This window comes from Capsella rubella, unplaced genomic scaffold (assembly GCF_000375325.1).
Source record: "Capsella rubella cultivar Monte Gargano unplaced genomic scaffold, Caprub1_0 scaffold_3, whole genome shotgun sequence".
NCBI classification, from domain to species: Eukaryota; Viridiplantae; Streptophyta; class Magnoliopsida; order Brassicales; family Brassicaceae; genus Capsella; species Capsella rubella.
Window position 1 is genome coordinate 89,146 of NW_006238921.1, and position 17,024 is coordinate 106,169.

A 17,024-nucleotide genomic window follows, 5' to 3' on the forward strand; every position below is an offset into this window, starting at 1 on the left:
ATAATTGGTAGTCGATTGAATAAGTCAGGTGTGGGTATTTCCATTTTTTAGAGTCAGCCAGCATGTTTCCCCTTTGTGTGTGTGTGTATTTTCACCATCATCTTTTATGAATCATCTTGAAACAGAGCAAGTGGTTTTCTCTAGTCTACATACACATTAATACATAATTTGGAATAAGATATAATCCGGAATATGCATATACTAATAAGTTTAGTTATTGATCCCATAATCCCTTCTCATGATTTAGAGCATACTGTATATAATTATTATATATTTTCAATATTAATCACTAGCAAGGAGGAGTCCTCCAGAGTCCAGACTGCTTGATAGAACTAGAAACGAAAACGGCGTGTAGTTTAACTTCAGGACTCTATTACTACATTTAGAAAGAAACTAAAAGAGAAACCAAACCAAACCTATCTCTTTCTTTCAGGGGTTTTATACCAAGACCGTAGTCGGCGTTTTCACAGACAAAGCTGAAGCACCAAAGCAAAAGTAATGGCTCTTCTTCAGTCTCCTCCTTAACGAACCCTGCTTCTCCGTTACCTTACTTTTCACTGGCTCCGTTACCTCAGCCCGGTTCAACCCTGGTTTCGACGGTCCCGCTACTATGCCCGTATCCATCATCACTCCCTTCTGCTTAAGATCAACCATGCTCGAAGTTGAAGAAGTGGATGACGAGTGCATGGATATTTTCGAGAATGAACTAGAACGAGACCGCACTGTACCAATCCGCTTCTTCTTCGCTCTCGGACTCGACTGGTTACTTCTTACCGATAACGTTCTTTTATTGTTATTAGGCAGAGCAAGCGAGCAGGTGGTGCTTTTTGAGAATCTCTGTCGGAGTGGAACCGGAGTTTCTTGCGTCTCAAGAGCTGCCGAAGCGAGGCTTATCTCAGAATCGTTCTTGGAATGATCTGGTTGTTTCTTGATGATTCGCGGCCAGTGGAAAACGCTCTTCAATCTCTCCGTTGCAGAGTTAACAGAAGCGTTTCTGCATTTCTTGAAATGATGACTCTCATCCATCACGTTTCGCTGACCAATCTCAATGGAACAGGAGCTGGATCTCACGTGTCTAGGGACCAAAACAACACCATTGTTGTCCGACGCGACATCAAGTCGGGTGCTTAGGAACATGTCAGCGTCCGATGTCTTGAAACGAGCTCCTGGGCTGTAAAAGTTTCCTCTGTCCTTCAAGTGCGACGCGACCACACTTGTGATGCTTTGATCACGAGAACTGAACATCCCTCCGGCTGATACCAGCCGTCGGAACAGGAGATCCGACGTAGGAGATAGCGGCTTCTGCCTGATGAGATCAAGCGGAGTCATACCAGCGTTGTCACGTATGTTAATATCGATGGATTTCACAGACATGAGCATCTCAACGAACTCCAGAGGAACATTCCCAGAGATGGCCAAGTGAATAGCCGTGCGTCCCTCGTTGTTCCTATAATTAACAAAATCTCCAGGAGATTTGGAGGCAGCGGATGTGATGAGACGGTTCATGAGCTCCGTGTGCTTGTCAAGCCTCTCGAAGGCCGGAGTCTGGAAACCGGAGATTCCAGCGTGGAGGAAAGTGTCTCCGGCGTTGTTTCTAGCGGGGATCAAAGATGGAGACGCAGAGATCAGAGCGTCCACAAGATCAGCGTGGCCACGGTAGGCTGCGACGTGCAAAGCCGTGTTCCCTCGGTTGTCCACAGCCTCGACCAAACCGTATGAAGCCACAAGCTCTTTAACCACCTGCATCAAGATCCAAAACTAGTTTAGCTACCTATGGAGTGATATGTAGATGGTGTAGGCGGAGAGGCTTACCTGAGTTTTTCCTTTGCCGGCAGCAGCGTGGAGGATAGTGGAGCCCTGCTTGTCTCGGAAGGCCAAGACATCTTCAAGAGAGCAATCAGTGAGAAGTTCTTTGAGAAGGATCAAATTGCCTCCTCTAGAAGCAGAGTGGACCGCTCTGTTCTTCATCTCCCGTTTGTATGCCGCCGGAATATCTCCGGTTTGCTGCTCGGAACCGAACCTCGGAGTAACCGCGAAATCGTAAATGAGGCGGAAAACGTGGTCGTTCTTGCTCCTGGCAGCTGCGTAGAGTATATCGGTGACGCCGTACTCTCCTTCGCCGAAGACGAGCAGAGGGTTTCTGTCGAGGAGATCGCGGACAAACGCAAGATCTCCGGCGGAGGCAGCGGTGTACATAAGCCAGCCACCGTAGCCAGAGCGGATGAGGGTGTTGGAGTTGGGACCGTCGCAGGCGGAGAGGAGTCTTTTAGCGACGGATGATCTGGAGGCGGCGACGTCGTGGAAGAGAGAATCGTCGTCCCAGACGGTCTCGAGGCGGCGAATCCTGCGGAGGGAAGTGAGCTTCATGAGGTTGTTGGAGTCGATGCGGAGAAGCTCGCGGACTAAATCGTACTGGCAGTTGGCGGCAGCGTAATCAATGGGAGTGGCGTACCACCACTGGTCGCCGGTGCTCTCCCACCGGAGAGGAAAGTAGGACGGAGGCATAGAGAGAGAGAGAGAGAGAGTGTAAAGGAAAAGGGAGAGAGGAGTAAGAAGAAGAGACAAAAGCGATTTCTTCTTCGTGGTGATCAAGACGGACGGAGAAAGGATTTGGTCACCGGAGAATATATCTGTGAGGAAAACCAAAGAGAATATTATTTGTTATTATTATTATTATATCGTTCGTAAATCGTAAGCACTTTTGGGTCTGTCTTGTCTACTACTACTAGGCTAGTACTACTACTAGGAGGCTATATAAGGGAACCCCCCCCCCCCCAGTATAAAACTCCCAAAAAAAGTTATATTATTTTGTAACCGAACTTGGGAAAATCGGGTGTCTTTATTACACGGCTTAATTACCCAATATTTCAAGGAATTATTGGACAAATAAAATATCTAATCTTTTTAACACATATTTGTTACATATAAAAACTCTAACTGAATAAATGTTTAACGCGTATCATTAAGGAGTACAAAAGGTGATTGTAAATTTTACACAAACAATAATAATTTCGAAGAAAAAAAGAAAGAAAGAAAGAAACAAAATAGGGTTTTGCCTAATTCATTCTATAAAGTGAAAAAGGACCGATTGTAATGATGGAGACAACACATGGGGAAAAAGATGGACCTTTTTTTTTCTTTCTAATCAACAAGACGACCACCCGAATTGAGTCGAGTTGAGGAGTTGAGTTGCTACTAGTAATTTGTTTCTTTTCTCCAAGGTAAAAAATTCATTAATAATCAAAGTTGTATCTTCTTAATATTTCTTACATCGTTTGATATTATAATATCTCATAATTCGTCGTTTTTATTTCAGGATCTGACCACATTATTATCGTACTAAACCGTTAGAGAAATACATCACTAATTTTCAAATTATCCATCTAAAACTACAACAACTTATAGTCATGAACAATTTGTAATTTCTGGAAAATACCGTTGCCCTTATAAGGTGATTTATACCAGATACGCATGATGTGATACGCATGAATTGAATACTAGTTTATTTAAACGACAATTAACGGTTCGTAGCTTTTAAATTACTACTATTAACTTACTTGTAAAAGCCAACGTAACAATGTTTTTTAATGTGTGATATGATTTACGGGTTGGCCAACCACACCCAATTTCATCAATGCCGCCTTTCTATTCTATATTATTATTATATATATATATACTAGTAATCTACACATTCTGTATCAGCGAGCTATTTAAAAATGTTGTTGATCCATTTCCCCCAGGACCCTCTCGTCGGTCTTTAGAGATCATGACCTTGGATTTCATTTGGACTATGAATCAGAGATTAGGTTAGCATACAAAGTAGTATTTCAGATAAGAAATGGAAACATGCAGAAACAAAACCAACACTACTCTCTATATGTATTTATCCGGTTAAAGGTGTCAAAAAAAGAAAGAAAGGAAAATAAGCATGTGAGGAGAAAAAAGTTAGCTTTATTTTTTTGTTATACCAGCAAAAGCATGTGAATGAAGATGAATGGAGGTGGCCGTCTCCTGGGATACATATATATATATATATATATATATGTATAGCCATAAAGGAATAACCAGTAGCAGCACTTGTCACATTACACTTAAACCTATCAGGGAGTGTACATCTATCTTAAACAGTTCTAATTGAAACTTCCCCCAAACAAACCATTCATAGGTTGAAGACAGATGATGGTTTGGCTCTAGTTTTGTGTTTAGCCAGAAAGTAAGTTGACAGCAACACGATATGAAATCGTCACTGAGCAAGTCACAGGACGAGTAACAATCAGAGCAATAATGGAAGAGCAAAAGGAAGATAATGATCCAAACTTTGCTTTACCTTTTCTTTCTTTTCAAGGTATTAAACCCCACAAGAGGTAGACAACAAGAGTTGGTATCCACCTAGAGAATAGTGATTCCATATCAGTGAGCTAGGTCCCATGTATTGCTATTACAGTTAATCTGATTGTTAGATGGATCAGGTACACCTGTAGTATCTTTAAGAGCCGACCTAATAATCATTATCTCATCTATCCTCCGGACAAGCATATGGTTAAACAAGAGCCAAGACAGAAGCAGCAGTTTTCTTGGTTTTGCTAGTAAAGAGTCCAAGGATCAACAACTTACAAGAGCATAATGCTACCGACTCTGAAATGTAACTTACCAGACAGAACTTAATTATATAGCAAGCATGATAGACCGATTTAGTTAAGGCTCCACATTCAAATCAGAGAAAAGGAAGCAGCAATTTCTTGGATAAACTCTAATAAGCGTCTGAGAACTTACAAGAACATGATACACTTGAAAAGTAATCTAAGTTATTAGCAAGCATCAGGGTTCCACAAACAAAACAAAGAAGATGAAATAAAAGCGCAAGAGGAAGAGAGAGCATGGAGAGGGTGAGAGAAGACGAATCTTACAAGAGAAAAAAAAAAAAAAGAGTATTGATGGGGAAAGCGTCTCAGTTCTTGGCCTTGACGGAGTTGTTGTCTTTGATTTTAGCACGAGTGTCAAGCTTGACAAAACGCTTGAGATCATCGTAGGGAAGAGTCTCGACGTTCTTCCTCCGAAGTTCACTAAGAGCAGGGCGCTTATCGAGGAGATGCCAGAGCCAATCAGGGTAATCAGAATCAGGCAAGATCTTGGGATCAGATCCGTCTTTGAGGGTATTAGCACCAACAACAGTGGTGGATTTGATCTCTTTGCTCAAGCTGGAACCTTTAGGAGCGTCGCTGGCTCCTCCTCCTTTCCCACCTTTCTTGGCTTTACTCGCTGCCGCAGCAAACGTTCTCCGCACTACATCCTTGGATGATCCACTTATCAATCCAATACGGTTCATTTCCTACAGCGGACCATAAACACATCAATTTTTTATCACTATATTTCCATTTCCAGGTTAAATTAGGGTTTAGATGCCTACCCCAATGAGCTAATCGAACCAGACCCAGAGATATGGAGAATTAGAGAAAACTTACGTCTAAGAGCACAAGTGATGAAGAAAAAGGACCAAGCTTACACTGGCGGCGAGTTTCAGAGCGGCGAGAGAGCGAAGAAGACCAACACCATTTTTTCTGTAATCTTTTAACCCAGCCCAAATCTTTTTGGGATTGGGCCCTCTTAAACAAACCATGTTCTAGTGTTAGCCTTAATTATTCGTATTGGATTGGGCCCTATTTATTCGTGTTGGATTGGGCCCTGAAAGATACGTGATTATGGTCTTATTAGTAGTGACTTATGTATATATTTTAAGTAACATAACCACGTGATCTCCTACAAATTTGTTAGACACTGTAAAACGAAAAGAAAAAAATCAAACGACCAACAACGAGTGATAAATATTCTTACACTTTCTTACCAAAAAAACAAAATATTCTTACACTTTTACAGTAATAAAAATACACCATGTACAAATAGTAATAAAATGCTAATGAAGGTGTATTCATTGACTGCGTCTAATAGACTAAAAGATCAATTTGTATGTAGTTGTGTTTTTTTCTCCTAAAATCAATTTTTTTATATTAGTAATTGGCAAATGGGTGAGAGTGAGAATAAAAATAAAAATAAATTGATAGCGACTCGCCGAGTTTTGGAGGTATGTAAGAAAAATGGGGAAGTTTAGAAGAAGTACACACGTGTTGCCGGACTCCATGGCAGCCTTCTTCAAACTTGCGCGATTCAGAAACCCAAAATTTCATAGAATCTTCTTTGATTATTTTTTACAATTTTCTTAAAAAATTGTAAATTACAAGTTGCAGTTCGTTCGTGGTCGCCACTACCTAATCATAACCTCCCCCATCGGGTTTTATACAAAGAAGAAGAAGAAGGTAACAACGCATCGCCATGGATCTATCTTCCATGCATTGACTTTTTTTTTTTTTTTGTTCTTTTTTTTTTATATAAAAAAAAAAGTCTCCTTACTTAAGAGATCAAATCAAGAAGAAGAAGAAGAAGAAAAATGCAAATTTAGTGAAAAGAGGGTTTGAAATCCAAGGCGATGGAGATGCGGCGGTGTGATATGATCGCGGCGATTGTGGCTGCGCTGGTGGTATCTTCGTGTTTGGCGGATGAATCGGGTCAAAGGGCACCGTATCGGATCCACACTCTCTTCTCGGTCGAGTGCCAGAACTACTTCGATTGGCAGACGGTTGGTTTGATGCACAGCTTCAAGAAATCCGGACAACCCGGTCCGATTACCCGGTTATTGAGCTGTACCGACAAGCAGAAGAAGGTTTACAGAGGCATGAATCTCGCTCCCACTTTCGAGGTTCCCTCTTGGAGCACACATCCTAAGACCGGTGACTGGTATAAATCTCTATACTCCCAATTTTGTTGTGGTGATGTGTTTTCTGGTCATTCAAATTAAAGGCTAGGGTGTTTAGATATGGATGTTTAGCATCATTGTCTTTTCCTTAGGTACCCAGCCATTAACAAACCAGTTGGAGTTCTTTACTGGCTTCAACACAGCGAAGATGCCAAGAACGTGGACTGGGTCGTTATTCTCGATGCTGACATGATCATTAGAGGTCCCATCATCCCTTGGGAGCTCGGTGCAGAAATCGGAAGACCCTTTGCTGCCCATTACGGGTATCTCTCTCTCTCTCCCTCTCTGTCTACATTCTTCACTTTCGCTCAAAGCTTAAAAATAACCTTCATTTCTTCTGCTCACAATAGCTACTTGGTTGGCTGCGATAACATCCTTGTGCGATTGCATACAAAGCATCCTGAACTCTGTGACAAAGTCGGCGGTCTTCTCGCCATGCATATCCACGATCTTCGCGTCTTGGCCCCTCTTTGGCTTTCAAAAACTGAAGACGTTCGCCAAGATACTGCTCACTGGGCCACCAATATTACCGGAGATGTTTACGGCAAAGGTTGGATCAGTGAGATGTATGGTTACTCTTTCGGTGCTGCTGAAGTAATGTCACCGCCTTCCTTTATTCTCTTGCTTATCCTCTGACACTGACCTTCTTCACCACCTTTGGTTTCGGTTATTACATCTCTGTGTGTGATTTTGTTTTTGATCCACAGGCAGGACTTAAGCACAAGATTAACGACGACTTGATGATATATCCCGGATATGTCCCACGAGAAGGTGTTGAGCCTGTTCTTCTGCATTACGGTTTGCCTTTTTCCATTGGGAACTGGTCTTTCACTAAACTTGACCACCACGAAGATAATATAGTATATGACTGCAACCGTCTCTTCCCCGAGCCTCCATATCCAAGAGAGGTAACCTTCATAAGTTCGCAACTCCATTTCATGTATCTCTATTAATTGGGTGGAATTACCAACAAAATTATTGTCACTGAATAGGTGAAAATGATGGAACCTGATCCTTATAAGCGAAGAGGTCTAATTTTGAGTCTGGAATGCATGGATACGCTGAACGAAGGACTCATACTGCGTCATGCAGAAAATGGGTGTCCGAAACCAAAGTGGTCCAAATACTTGAGCTTTCTGAAAAGCAAAACTTTCATAGAGTTAACAAAGCCTAAACTGCTTGCACCAGGAAGTGTACATATCTTGCCAGACCAACATGAGCCGCCACCAGTTGATGAATTCAAAGGAACTTATCCAAAGATTCACACACTGTTTTCTACTGAGTGCACAACTTATTTCGATTGGCAAACCGTTGGCTTCATGCACAGTTTCAGCTTGAGTGGCCAACCCGGAAATGTCACTCGTCTTCTCAGTTGCACAGATAAAGATCTTAAAAACTATAAAGGTCATGACTTGGCCCCGACGCATTATGTTCCTTCAATGAGCAGACATCCTCTAACAGGCGACTGGTACGATTAGCAGTTAAACCTCGGGTTTTGAAGTTATAACGTGATCTGCATCTGATTTTGCCATGGTCTTGACTCAATCAGGTACCCGGCAATTAACAAACCAGCAGCAGTTGTCCATTGGCTTCACCACACGAACATTGATGCAGAGTACATAGTAATTCTTGATGCTGACATGATCCTCCGTGGACCCATCACTCCTTGGGAGTTTAAGGCAGCTCGAGGCCGACCAGTTTCAACTCCTTACGAGTAAAATCTTGAGAAACAACAAAAAAAAATTTCACTCTTTTCCATTTTATAGATGATGCAGAAATCTGTTTTAACATTCTCTCTTTTCTTTTGTTTTAGCTATCTGATTGGATGTGATAATGACCTTGCAAGACTTCACACGCGTAATCCAGAGGCTTGTGATAAAGTTGGTGGAGTCATTATAATGCACATAGAGGATCTCCGGAAATTCGCAATGTACTGGTTGCTTAAAACCCAGGAGGTTCGAGCAGACAAAGAACACTACGGGAAGGAATTAACTGGGGATATATATGAATCCGGCTGGATCAGCGAAATGTACGGTTATTCGTTTGGCGCTGCAGAGGTGAAACTTATCACAGTTTTTAATTTTTCTGCTCAATGATGATTGGTTTCGAACAGGGGTCTAAACACAACATTTTTGTGCAGCTGAATTTGCGGCATATCATAAACAAAGACATTTTGATTTATCCCGGTTATGTTCCTGAACCTGGTGTTGACTATCGAGTTTTCCATTATGGTCTTGAGTTCAAAGTTGGAAACTGGAGCTTCGACAAGGCGAATTGGAGGAACACCGATTTGATCAACAAATGCTGGGCAAAGTTTCCAGACCCGCCTAATCCCTCTGCAGTTCATCAAACAGACAATGATCTGCGGCAAAGAGACCTGTTAAGCATTGAATGTGGACAGAAGCTAAACGAAGCTCTGTATCTGCATCACAAGAGAAGAAATTGTCCTGAACCTGGATCTGAATCGACGGAGAAGATATCGGTTTCGAGAAAAGTTGGTAACATTGAAACGAGACAAGCCAAAGGAAGCGATGATTTGAAAGAAACAACAGGTTCGTCAGAGTCTGAAGGGAGATTCAGCACGTTGAAGTTATGGGTGATTGCTCTGTGGTTGATATCTGGTGTAGGGTTCTTAGTAGTGATGCTATTGGTGTTCACGACTCGTAAAGTTAGAGGAACAACAAGAGGGAAAGGTTACAGAAACAAAAGACGAACTTCGTACTCGAACACGGGTTTCTTGGACACAAATGATCGAGATAGATATGTTCGTAACACAGAAACCTGAGAAAGAAGAAGGCAGGTTACTTGATTCAACAAGAGTGGATGGTTTCTGTTAGAATACAACACGAGCATATTGTGTAGATACAATTAAACCCACACAAACAAAGAAATGGCGAGACATTTTGCTTGAAAATCTTGGATTTTACCCAAAAGTCATATAGGTTTATTTGTACTCTTTTCAGGGATTTGTGTGTGTTTTTTTTTTGTCTGAATATTTCTGAATTCGTATTCTGGTTTATAAAGCGCCCAAGGGACCTAAAATGTCAATGTTGAGTGCAAATTGATAACAATAGTATCTGGAGGTCAAGATTAGGTAGGTAAATAGGGTTCAAAATCTGGAGCCTGTTTAACAGAGTCGTGGATAAATAAAGGGAATGTTACATAAAGACACCGTTTTTTAACTTCTATAACATCATAGCACCCTTTTATGTTTGGAGACCGTTTTTGGGTTGCTTTTTTACTGTACACGCAAAAAATAGACAATTGTGCCCCAACACATGAAGCGGCGAGAGAACAGAACCGTTAGAAGTCTTGTTAGATATAATAAAATCTCAACCGTCTAACCATAACTAAAGCATGTTCAATCGTGTGGCTTAGATAAACAACTTTTTCGTCACCCATCTTGTGGGTTTAAACTAGGTTTAGAAACTGGGTTTTTGTGGATAACAGAGACAAGAGTAGAAGATCGTCGCTTATGGTACCAAACCACCGACATGAATCAAATCTCTAGATTATTCTAATCCAGGTAATCACCAAAGTAAGTAAATCATCTGTAAAATGTGAGATTCTCACAACCAAAACAACAAAGTAAGTAGTTGATTCGGAGACGTACAGATGTTAAGATCAAAATCCAGAAATTACAAAAAACACCAAATTCATCTATAAACAATACAAAAAACATTATAACCCAACAATTCTAGAGATCTATTCGAAAACAGCTACACCAAATCATTCCTCTTTATCGGAATCGCTAGAAACGTCGCCGCCGACAATCACAAAGGAAACTAAGGTTTGAAGCGTCTCTACCACTAACCTCATGGATCTAGTGAATTAAAGATTGTTCAAGTAGCTTGTCTTATGTACTATGATAAAACGCAGTTTTGTTCACCTTCTCCCAATGCTTATCACATTTTGATCTAGTATATTCAACTCTAGTTTTTTTTTCCTGAAATCAAGCTTCTTCTAGTGCTATCTGTTTCAACATGGTTTTGATTAAAAGTATATTTAATGTGGTCATAGTTAAAGTATGTCTACAAAGTTAAAATCCACAAATGGTTGTCCACAAAGTTAATGTTTCATGATCATCATTCATACAAAGTTATCTAATGAACATAATAAAAGGATCGCAACAGAGAAAAAGATGACATAAATCAAAATCTAGAAATTAAAGAAACAAGTAGAAAAATAAAATTCCCTTGCCATGTGGTGACGATTGTAGCAGCGGCAACGTTTCTTTGATAAGTGATTAGATTCCCAACAATACCATAGTAAGCTAGCCTCTTATACACCCATCGTATCCAAGGAAGCACCATATATCGTTAATTGTCTAAGACAGAACATTATGGAGGACACCTCAAGAAATAAATTAATGATATGGGTATACATAGCAAAGCAATCCACACAACTGAATCCCACGATAATATGTCCACAAAGACTAAGTTTGCTATGTTTTGTCCACACAACAACACTTTCAACGCATGGTTGGATTCACAATTCCTCCGAGGCTCCGACCTTGTTGGAGAAGATGCAAAGGAGGAAGAGATTCAACCGTTAAAGTTAGCAATTGTCACGTTCTTTAACTAATAAGTACTGCTTTTATCCTTCCAAAAATTTTCAAAGCATTAAGTTGCAGAAAAATACAGAGCGAAGGGGGAGAAGTAGAGATCTATTCTCTTCACATTTCATAAGTCATTTGAATTTGTTTGTGTGTGTGTTTTTCTAACAATTCTATTTTTTTTTCTTTTTGCTGTTTGTAAGAGATGATGAAGATCTTCATGCATTGTCCAAGTGATTCTTGTTTTGTGTTTGTCTTTTTGCTGTCTTGATCCATAATCATGTTTTTTGTGTACGTGAGGAGAAGCTAAAGCCATGGCTTTATGGACTTCAGTTATAACATTATCTTACATTTTCTTTTGCACAAAAATAACCATACACCAAACAAAATTGTTTGTAAATAGTTTATACAAAAAGTCATTATCAATCTATGAGTTTGTTTTATAATTATCTCATGAATTTCAAGAATATAGAGTATTTCATTGTCTATATCCATAAAATCAAGTCGTCCATACGCATAGTCCCATCACCTCACATACAACAACGTCAAGGCATCCACATGAGCACATCCATAATACTGCATCCATATGACCATGTCCATAATACTACATCCATGATAATGCATCCATAAAAACCACATCCCAGCCTTCAAATTCATTCTAGATTAAGCAAGCGTAGCTACAACCATTTGTTTCACATGTACAAATGATTAACGAAAATGTCACTGAGGATGATAAAGTGCACTTTTACAAAGTTATTAATGAAGAAGATATGGACACTTTACCTCTTGTCGTTCGATGAACCCATGTGATTTAAATGGCGCGAGGCGAGGTAAGGCAATGAAGGGGTGGTTTGAGCCCTGAGCCTAGGCGCACTTCGCTCCGAGCCTTTGGTATCTGAGGTGCAACTACACAAGAAAACATAAGGTTAGTTATATTCATTGAACCCTTGCTATTTAAGATCATATAACTGAAATGAAACTGCAAAAGCAATACATATACCATGAATTTGAAACCAAATTAACGGGGATTTATGTTACTCCAAGTTTTTGAAGACATACAATGGATTTTGTCATCTATTTGGGTGAAACACGGAGAGAGCACGGGCATACTCCTCAAACCTGAGTATTACATTGTGCTTTGTATCAAACAAATTGAAAACCTACAAACGAAATCACATATCTAAATTTGATCTTCACAAAGTGGGTTTAAACGCATTTATAACGAAGAAATAAACATTAATTGATCTACATACAAGCTCTCTTTTTTATTTGTCTTAAACAAATCCAACGGAAACTCATTCTGATAAAACCTAAATCAAATCAGCTCCACAAAAAAAAATCAAACTGCCGTACACTTCCAAACCTCAGAACCAAAAATAAAAAGTCTATTCAAACCAAAACTAAGCAAAAACAAAAGAATAAAAGCCGGTCAAGCATCAAAATTATTGAAATTCAGGTTAGTTATATTCATTGAACCCTTGAAATTCTAAAAATTGGCAAGATCTGAGTATCATGACCTAAAAATCAGGCTGAAACACATAGGATTGAGAGGTTTTTCGACGATAAAAATATCAAATTTCATAAAAGAGCAGACATCAAAACAAATCTGAGTAAGAAACAAAAGGAAAAGTAAAAAAAAATAAAGGTACTAGGAAAAGAAACACCAGTGAGACTCTGAAACCTTTTTTGTTTGATGATCGAGGAGTAGAAAGAAAGAACATAAGTCCTTAAATTCTCTTCTGAGTTAGAATGGCGAACCAAAAAAAATAACTGGAGATTGTCTAGATTTTTTTTTCTATTGTTTCTGCCTTTCTGGAATCGATGGATGAGAAAGATCATTATTAAATTTAAAAGAAAAAAAGGAAAAAACATTAGATTTGCCTGACTAGTAAAGAGAGACTTAGTTAGAAGGGCAATAAAGACAAATTATAAGGAGAAAGGGTGTGTTGGTTTCAAACGGTGTTAATAGGTAAATAGAAAGATAAAAACGGTGTCTGGATGCTAAATATCCATAAATAAACATAAGCACAAGACAAGATTTTTGTAACAAAGAAAGGAAAGAAAAGAAAAAAGAAAGAAATTTAGGACATTAAAATTGAATTACCAATTGTGAGAGTGAGACAGCACTGGCCTCTTGCCTCTGGTAATAGGACTATAGGAGTCAACTCATGGGGATATTACCTTTTTTGTCACGCACCCGTCGTCTCTCTCGAACCAAACAACAGTATAAACCATTCCTAAAAAGAGAGGACCACCTGACCTGACAGACTCTGTGGTGCTAATAATACTTTAATTTAATTAATTAGTAAAAATGTTATTCAAAAAAAAGGCTCTTTTTCCTTTTTTTTCTACCACCGGAAGAAAAAGAGAGAGAGAGAGAAACCCACAAGAACAGAGAAGCCTGCCAATTTTTTGAATTCAAATTTTAAACATTAAAAAGCTTCTTCTTCTTTCTTTCTTTCTTTCTCCTTACAACGGACAAAAATTCCCACCTTTATTTTGTTTTTCATCTACCAGATACATATACATACATCACATTACATTATTATTTTTACAGAAATAAATTTAGGATCGCACACACACTTCATTCTCTCAATCTGTAAAACTAGATTATATTGTGTTTGTTCGGTTCCAAAAGAATGGGAGAATCGGCTTGTCTCATGCAGCCACCATTCTCGTATGCAGCTCCTCAGGTTCATTTAGTTTTTAAGCCCATGCTTTCTTTTCCATATAACCCTAATAAATACTCCTTCATTCACATGTTTTCTTCTTCTTTCTTTCTTTCTTTCTTTTAAGCTCTCTTGTTGCCTCTCTCCTATCTAATCTGTGTGTTTATCTTAGGGAGGAGAAGATTCTCTTGTTGCTTTAGGACAGTCTGTGTCCTTCGGGAGATTCATGTCCGATAAACTTGACTGGGAAAAATGGTCTGCTTTCTCTTCCCAGAACCCTTATGTGGCCGAGGCCGAGAGATACTCTAAGCCGGGCTCTGTTGCTCAGAAGAAAGCTTTTTTTGAAGCTCACTACAAGAAACTTGCTGCTGCTCGTAAAGCTGCTGCTGAAGAGGCCCTCTTGCTTCAACAGCAATCCCCTCCAATAGATAAGCTTCCAGCTGTTCTTCATCCACAAGATTTCAATGGACTTTGTAATAGAGATCGGCTGGTCTCAAAACCGGATCTTCAGCTTCCTAGAGGAGGATCCTCAGATGCTACTCAAATGATATTACTTGCAAAAGAAGGCGGTTACAGATCAGGATCAAAAGAAGGCGGCAGATTTGTTAATAGACAATCCGATGACAAAGAGAACTGTGTGATGCCTGAGTCTGATGTCAATGGCAATGTTTCTACACAAGTGGAGGAGGAGAAGCCTATACTTAAGGTATATACTTAATTATTACTAATTAATGTTGTTGATGACATAGGAGTTTTCTTTCTTTCTCTCTGGTCTGGCTTCTTCTCTTCTTGATCTGTAACCGTCCTTGCAGAAGAAATCCAAAGATTCACAGCCAAAGAGCAGTACCAAACCAAGAGTCTCTAAATCCAGCTCATCGGAGAGGACTCCAAGTCAGAAGAAGCCTAGCAACAAGAGCAGTTACACTTTCACGCCTGCTAAAGAGTTCAATAGATTAGTGTCCATTATAAGGAAGATTGACGGGTCAAGAGCTTCTTCAAAACCAACCAAAGAATGCAAAACTCCTCTCCGGACACCATCATCAAACGAGGTGACTGCAATTCTTTTATTATTGTTGTTTCCACTCTAGCAAGTGCTTATGCTCTTGTGATTGTAGGTGTCTGCAAAGGGAATCGCTGAGGAGTCATCATTGTCCACACCTTTATGGAGTAACAGAAGGTAAACGACACTGCTCAATAAAAACTCTTGTTGTCGTGTGGTTAGAGAAGTAATCAGGTGTTACAGCAAGTGCAGAGGGAAGATGGCTGCTGAGTCTTCTGCTAAGACGGCTGGTCGAGGAAGATGGAATTTCCTCCCTGCGGAGTAAGTAGTGATTACTAATAAGAGTTTAAGAACTTGTGCCTTTTCATTAGTTTTTATGTTTTAACTAAGTTATTGGGAAACAAAAGCAGGACACCGAGCTGTTTTACACCGTTTGGGTTAAGAACAGAGGAGAGAGCAGAGAGAAGAAAAAAGGCAAGAAGAAGAAGAAGAGATTTTGAGTGATTATATTATAGGTCAAATTTGGTAGCTAACATAACATATGTCTTACCATCATTTGAGTGGTTGCAGAAGCTAGAGGAGAAATTCAAAGCAATGGATGAGACACAGGACAAGGACAAGAAGCAGGAGGAGGAGGAGAGGAGTATGGAGAAGGAAGGGAGTAAACTACGGCAAAGACTATGCTTCAAAGCAAAGCCCCTTCCAAATTTCTACAAACAGAGACCTAAATGCACTGACCAAATTAAGAAAGTGAGCTCTCGATCACTTTCAGTGAAATAGTCGTCGTCAAAATGTATGTGTCTGAGAGATCTGTGTGGTCTTTTTTGGTAGGCTCTGTTACAGTAGCCGACGACTTTGCGCATTTGGGGAGAAATATATATGGAACCCTTTTATTGGACCCTCCCAAAAAAAAAAGGATTTAGTTTGGAATCGTTTGACATGTTTTGGGTTTTTTTGTTTTTATGTCAAGAAGAGATATTGCATTGAATGGCATTGCATCTCCTGTCTGTATTAGTATTCTGTAACGTGTTTATATAATCTGTAAACTGGATCGTCTAACAAACCTTTTTTGTTTGTTAGAGATTAGAAATAGAACCAAAAAAAAATAAAGAAAAGGGGGCATTCCGAGAATTGAACTCGGGACCTCTCGCACCCTAAGCGAGAATCATACCACTAGACCAAATGCCCTCTTTTGTTCTGAATAGTAAAACTAATAACTCCATTCAATCTTTGATTTGATTATAAATTATATAGTAATAATCTTTGGTATAGTAGTTAGTTAGTTAGAGAGAGAATTGATTGATAGTGTTACACAAAATAATGGTTACGTCCCTCCCGCCAAGTTTGATTTAAATCATAAAAAATATAAAATTAAAAAGAAACTTAGAGAGAGAAGAAGAAGATTCCAGCGGCGGCAACGGTGCCGGCGATAGAGAGCTTCACATTGGTCGCAGCGTCAGTTTTGGGGGACTCGGCGGTGGGTGCGTCGGATGAGGGTCCATCGGCTTCGGGAGTGGGAGCCGGTGGGGAGGAGACGGTGGGTGCGTCGGCGGAGTCAGTGGGGGTGGCAGCCGAGTAGTCGTCTTCGGGAGTGGGTTCCTCAGCGACAGGGGAAGATGCTTTAGGTGCGGCGGCGGAGGATTTGGGTGCAGCTGCTGGAGCCTTGGTAGGGGTGGTGGGGGCTTTGGTGGGAGAGGCGGTGGGAGCAGCTGATGGTGCATCGGCAGCGAATGCGGTGGCCACGGCCAAAGCCAAAAGAGCAAATACGACCAATTGACGTGCCATTATTTTTTTTTGTTGTTCCGAAGCTAAAGCAGTATATAATAGAATAAATATTTATTTAATTAAGAGGAAAAATGAATGAATACTGCAAAAGCTTCAGATGAAGAAAAGGAAGAGGGCATTGAAATGGTTTTATATTGTTTTAGACAAAGTCAGTTTTTTTAGGAGAAGATTACGGACATCCATCTACTCCTCCTCTACTATTATCCT

The 17,024-nt window shown here is 40.0% G+C and overlaps 5 protein-coding genes, 1 long non-coding RNA gene and 1 other non-coding gene across 15 annotated transcripts; 2 read left to right on the forward strand and 5 right to left on the reverse strand.

Moving 5' to 3' along the window:
- Positions 1 to 256: 256 nt before the first annotated feature.
- LOC17891003 (ankyrin repeat and SAM domain-containing protein 1A) lies at positions 257 to 2,704 on the reverse strand. Its single transcript, XM_006297086.2, has 2 exons — positions 1,813 to 2,704; positions 257 to 1,740 (listed from the first exon to the last, which is right to left on the reverse strand). Exons 1-2 carry the CDS (start codon positions 2,503 to 2,505, stop codon positions 439 to 441), a joined length of 1,995 nt encoding a protein of 664 aa, XP_006297148.1. The 5' UTR covers positions 2,506 to 2,704; the 3' UTR covers positions 257 to 438.
- A 2,010-nt stretch (positions 2,705 to 4,714) lies between these two features.
- On the reverse strand, positions 4,715 to 5,575 carry LOC17893065. Of its 2 annotated transcripts, none has more exons than XM_006299025.2 (2): positions 5,408 to 5,575; positions 4,715 to 5,329 (listed from the first exon to the last, which is right to left on the reverse strand). In XM_006299025.2, exon 2 carries the CDS (start codon positions 5,324 to 5,326, stop codon positions 4,949 to 4,951), a length of 378 nt encoding a protein of 125 aa, XP_006299087.1. In that variant the 5' UTR covers positions 5,327 to 5,329; positions 5,408 to 5,575; the 3' UTR covers positions 4,715 to 4,948. The 2 variants fall into 2 exon arrangements, with proteins under 2 accessions (XP_006299087.1, XP_023641823.1); XM_023786055.1 differs by having other exon boundaries at positions 5,463 to 5,570.
- A 531-nt stretch (positions 5,576 to 6,106) lies between these two features.
- LOC17891431 (peptidyl serine alpha-galactosyltransferase) lies at positions 6,107 to 9,856 on the forward strand. The gene is made up of 8 exons (XM_023785689.1): positions 6,107 to 6,789; positions 6,901 to 7,071; positions 7,159 to 7,402; positions 7,516 to 7,716; positions 7,801 to 8,276; positions 8,358 to 8,522; positions 8,622 to 8,865; positions 8,949 to 9,856. Exons 1-8 carry the CDS (start codon positions 6,482 to 6,484, stop codon positions 9,591 to 9,593), a joined length of 2,454 nt encoding a protein of 817 aa, XP_023641457.1. The 5' UTR covers positions 6,107 to 6,481; the 3' UTR covers positions 9,594 to 9,856.
- Positions 9,857 to 11,691: 1,835 nt separating this feature from the next.
- LOC111831598 lies at positions 11,692 to 13,550 on the reverse strand. Of its 5 annotated transcripts, none has more exons than XR_002834701.1 (4): positions 13,468 to 13,550; positions 12,364 to 12,482; positions 12,147 to 12,269; positions 11,692 to 12,040 (listed from the first exon to the last, which is right to left on the reverse strand). It is a non-coding gene; the product is annotated as an uncharacterized LOC111831598 (long non-coding RNA). The 5 variants fall into 5 exon arrangements; XR_002834702.1 differs by lacking the exon at positions 13,468 to 13,550 and adding an exon at positions 13,045 to 13,296 and having other exon boundaries at positions 12,423 to 12,523; XR_002834699.1 differs by lacking the exon at positions 13,468 to 13,550 and adding an exon at positions 13,045 to 13,296 and having other exon boundaries at positions 12,364 to 12,523.
- A 375-nt stretch (positions 13,551 to 13,925) lies between these two features.
- Positions 13,926 to 16,073, forward strand: LOC17893544 (protein WVD2-like 7). 4 transcript variants are annotated; one of them, XM_023786393.1, is made up of 8 exons: positions 13,926 to 14,056; positions 14,205 to 14,738; positions 14,845 to 15,081; positions 15,148 to 15,209; positions 15,276 to 15,353; positions 15,443 to 15,506; positions 15,603 to 15,782; positions 15,864 to 16,073. In XM_023786393.1, exons 1-8 carry the CDS (start codon positions 14,003 to 14,005, stop codon positions 15,876 to 15,878), a joined length of 1,224 nt encoding a protein of 407 aa, XP_023642161.1. In that variant the 5' UTR covers positions 13,926 to 14,002; the 3' UTR covers positions 15,879 to 16,073. The 4 variants fall into 4 exon arrangements, with proteins under 4 accessions (XP_023642161.1, XP_023642158.1, XP_023642160.1 ...); XM_023786390.1 differs by having other exon boundaries at positions 15,603 to 16,073; XM_023786392.1 differs by having other exon boundaries at positions 15,285 to 15,353; positions 15,603 to 16,073.
- A 75-nt stretch (positions 16,074 to 16,148) lies between these two features.
- Positions 16,149 to 16,220, reverse strand: TRNAP-AGG. Its single transcript has one exon. It is a non-coding gene; the product is annotated as a tRNA-Pro (tRNA).
- Positions 16,221 to 16,232: 12 nt separating this feature from the next.
- Positions 16,233 to 16,904, reverse strand: LOC17891252 (classical arabinogalactan protein 11). Its single transcript, XM_006298987.2, has one exon. The coding sequence runs from the start codon at positions 16,815 to 16,817 to the stop codon at positions 16,416 to 16,418; it is 402 nt and encodes a 133-aa protein (XP_006299049.1). The 5' UTR covers positions 16,818 to 16,904; the 3' UTR covers positions 16,233 to 16,415.
- Between the last annotated feature and the right edge of the window lie 120 nt (positions 16,905 to 17,024).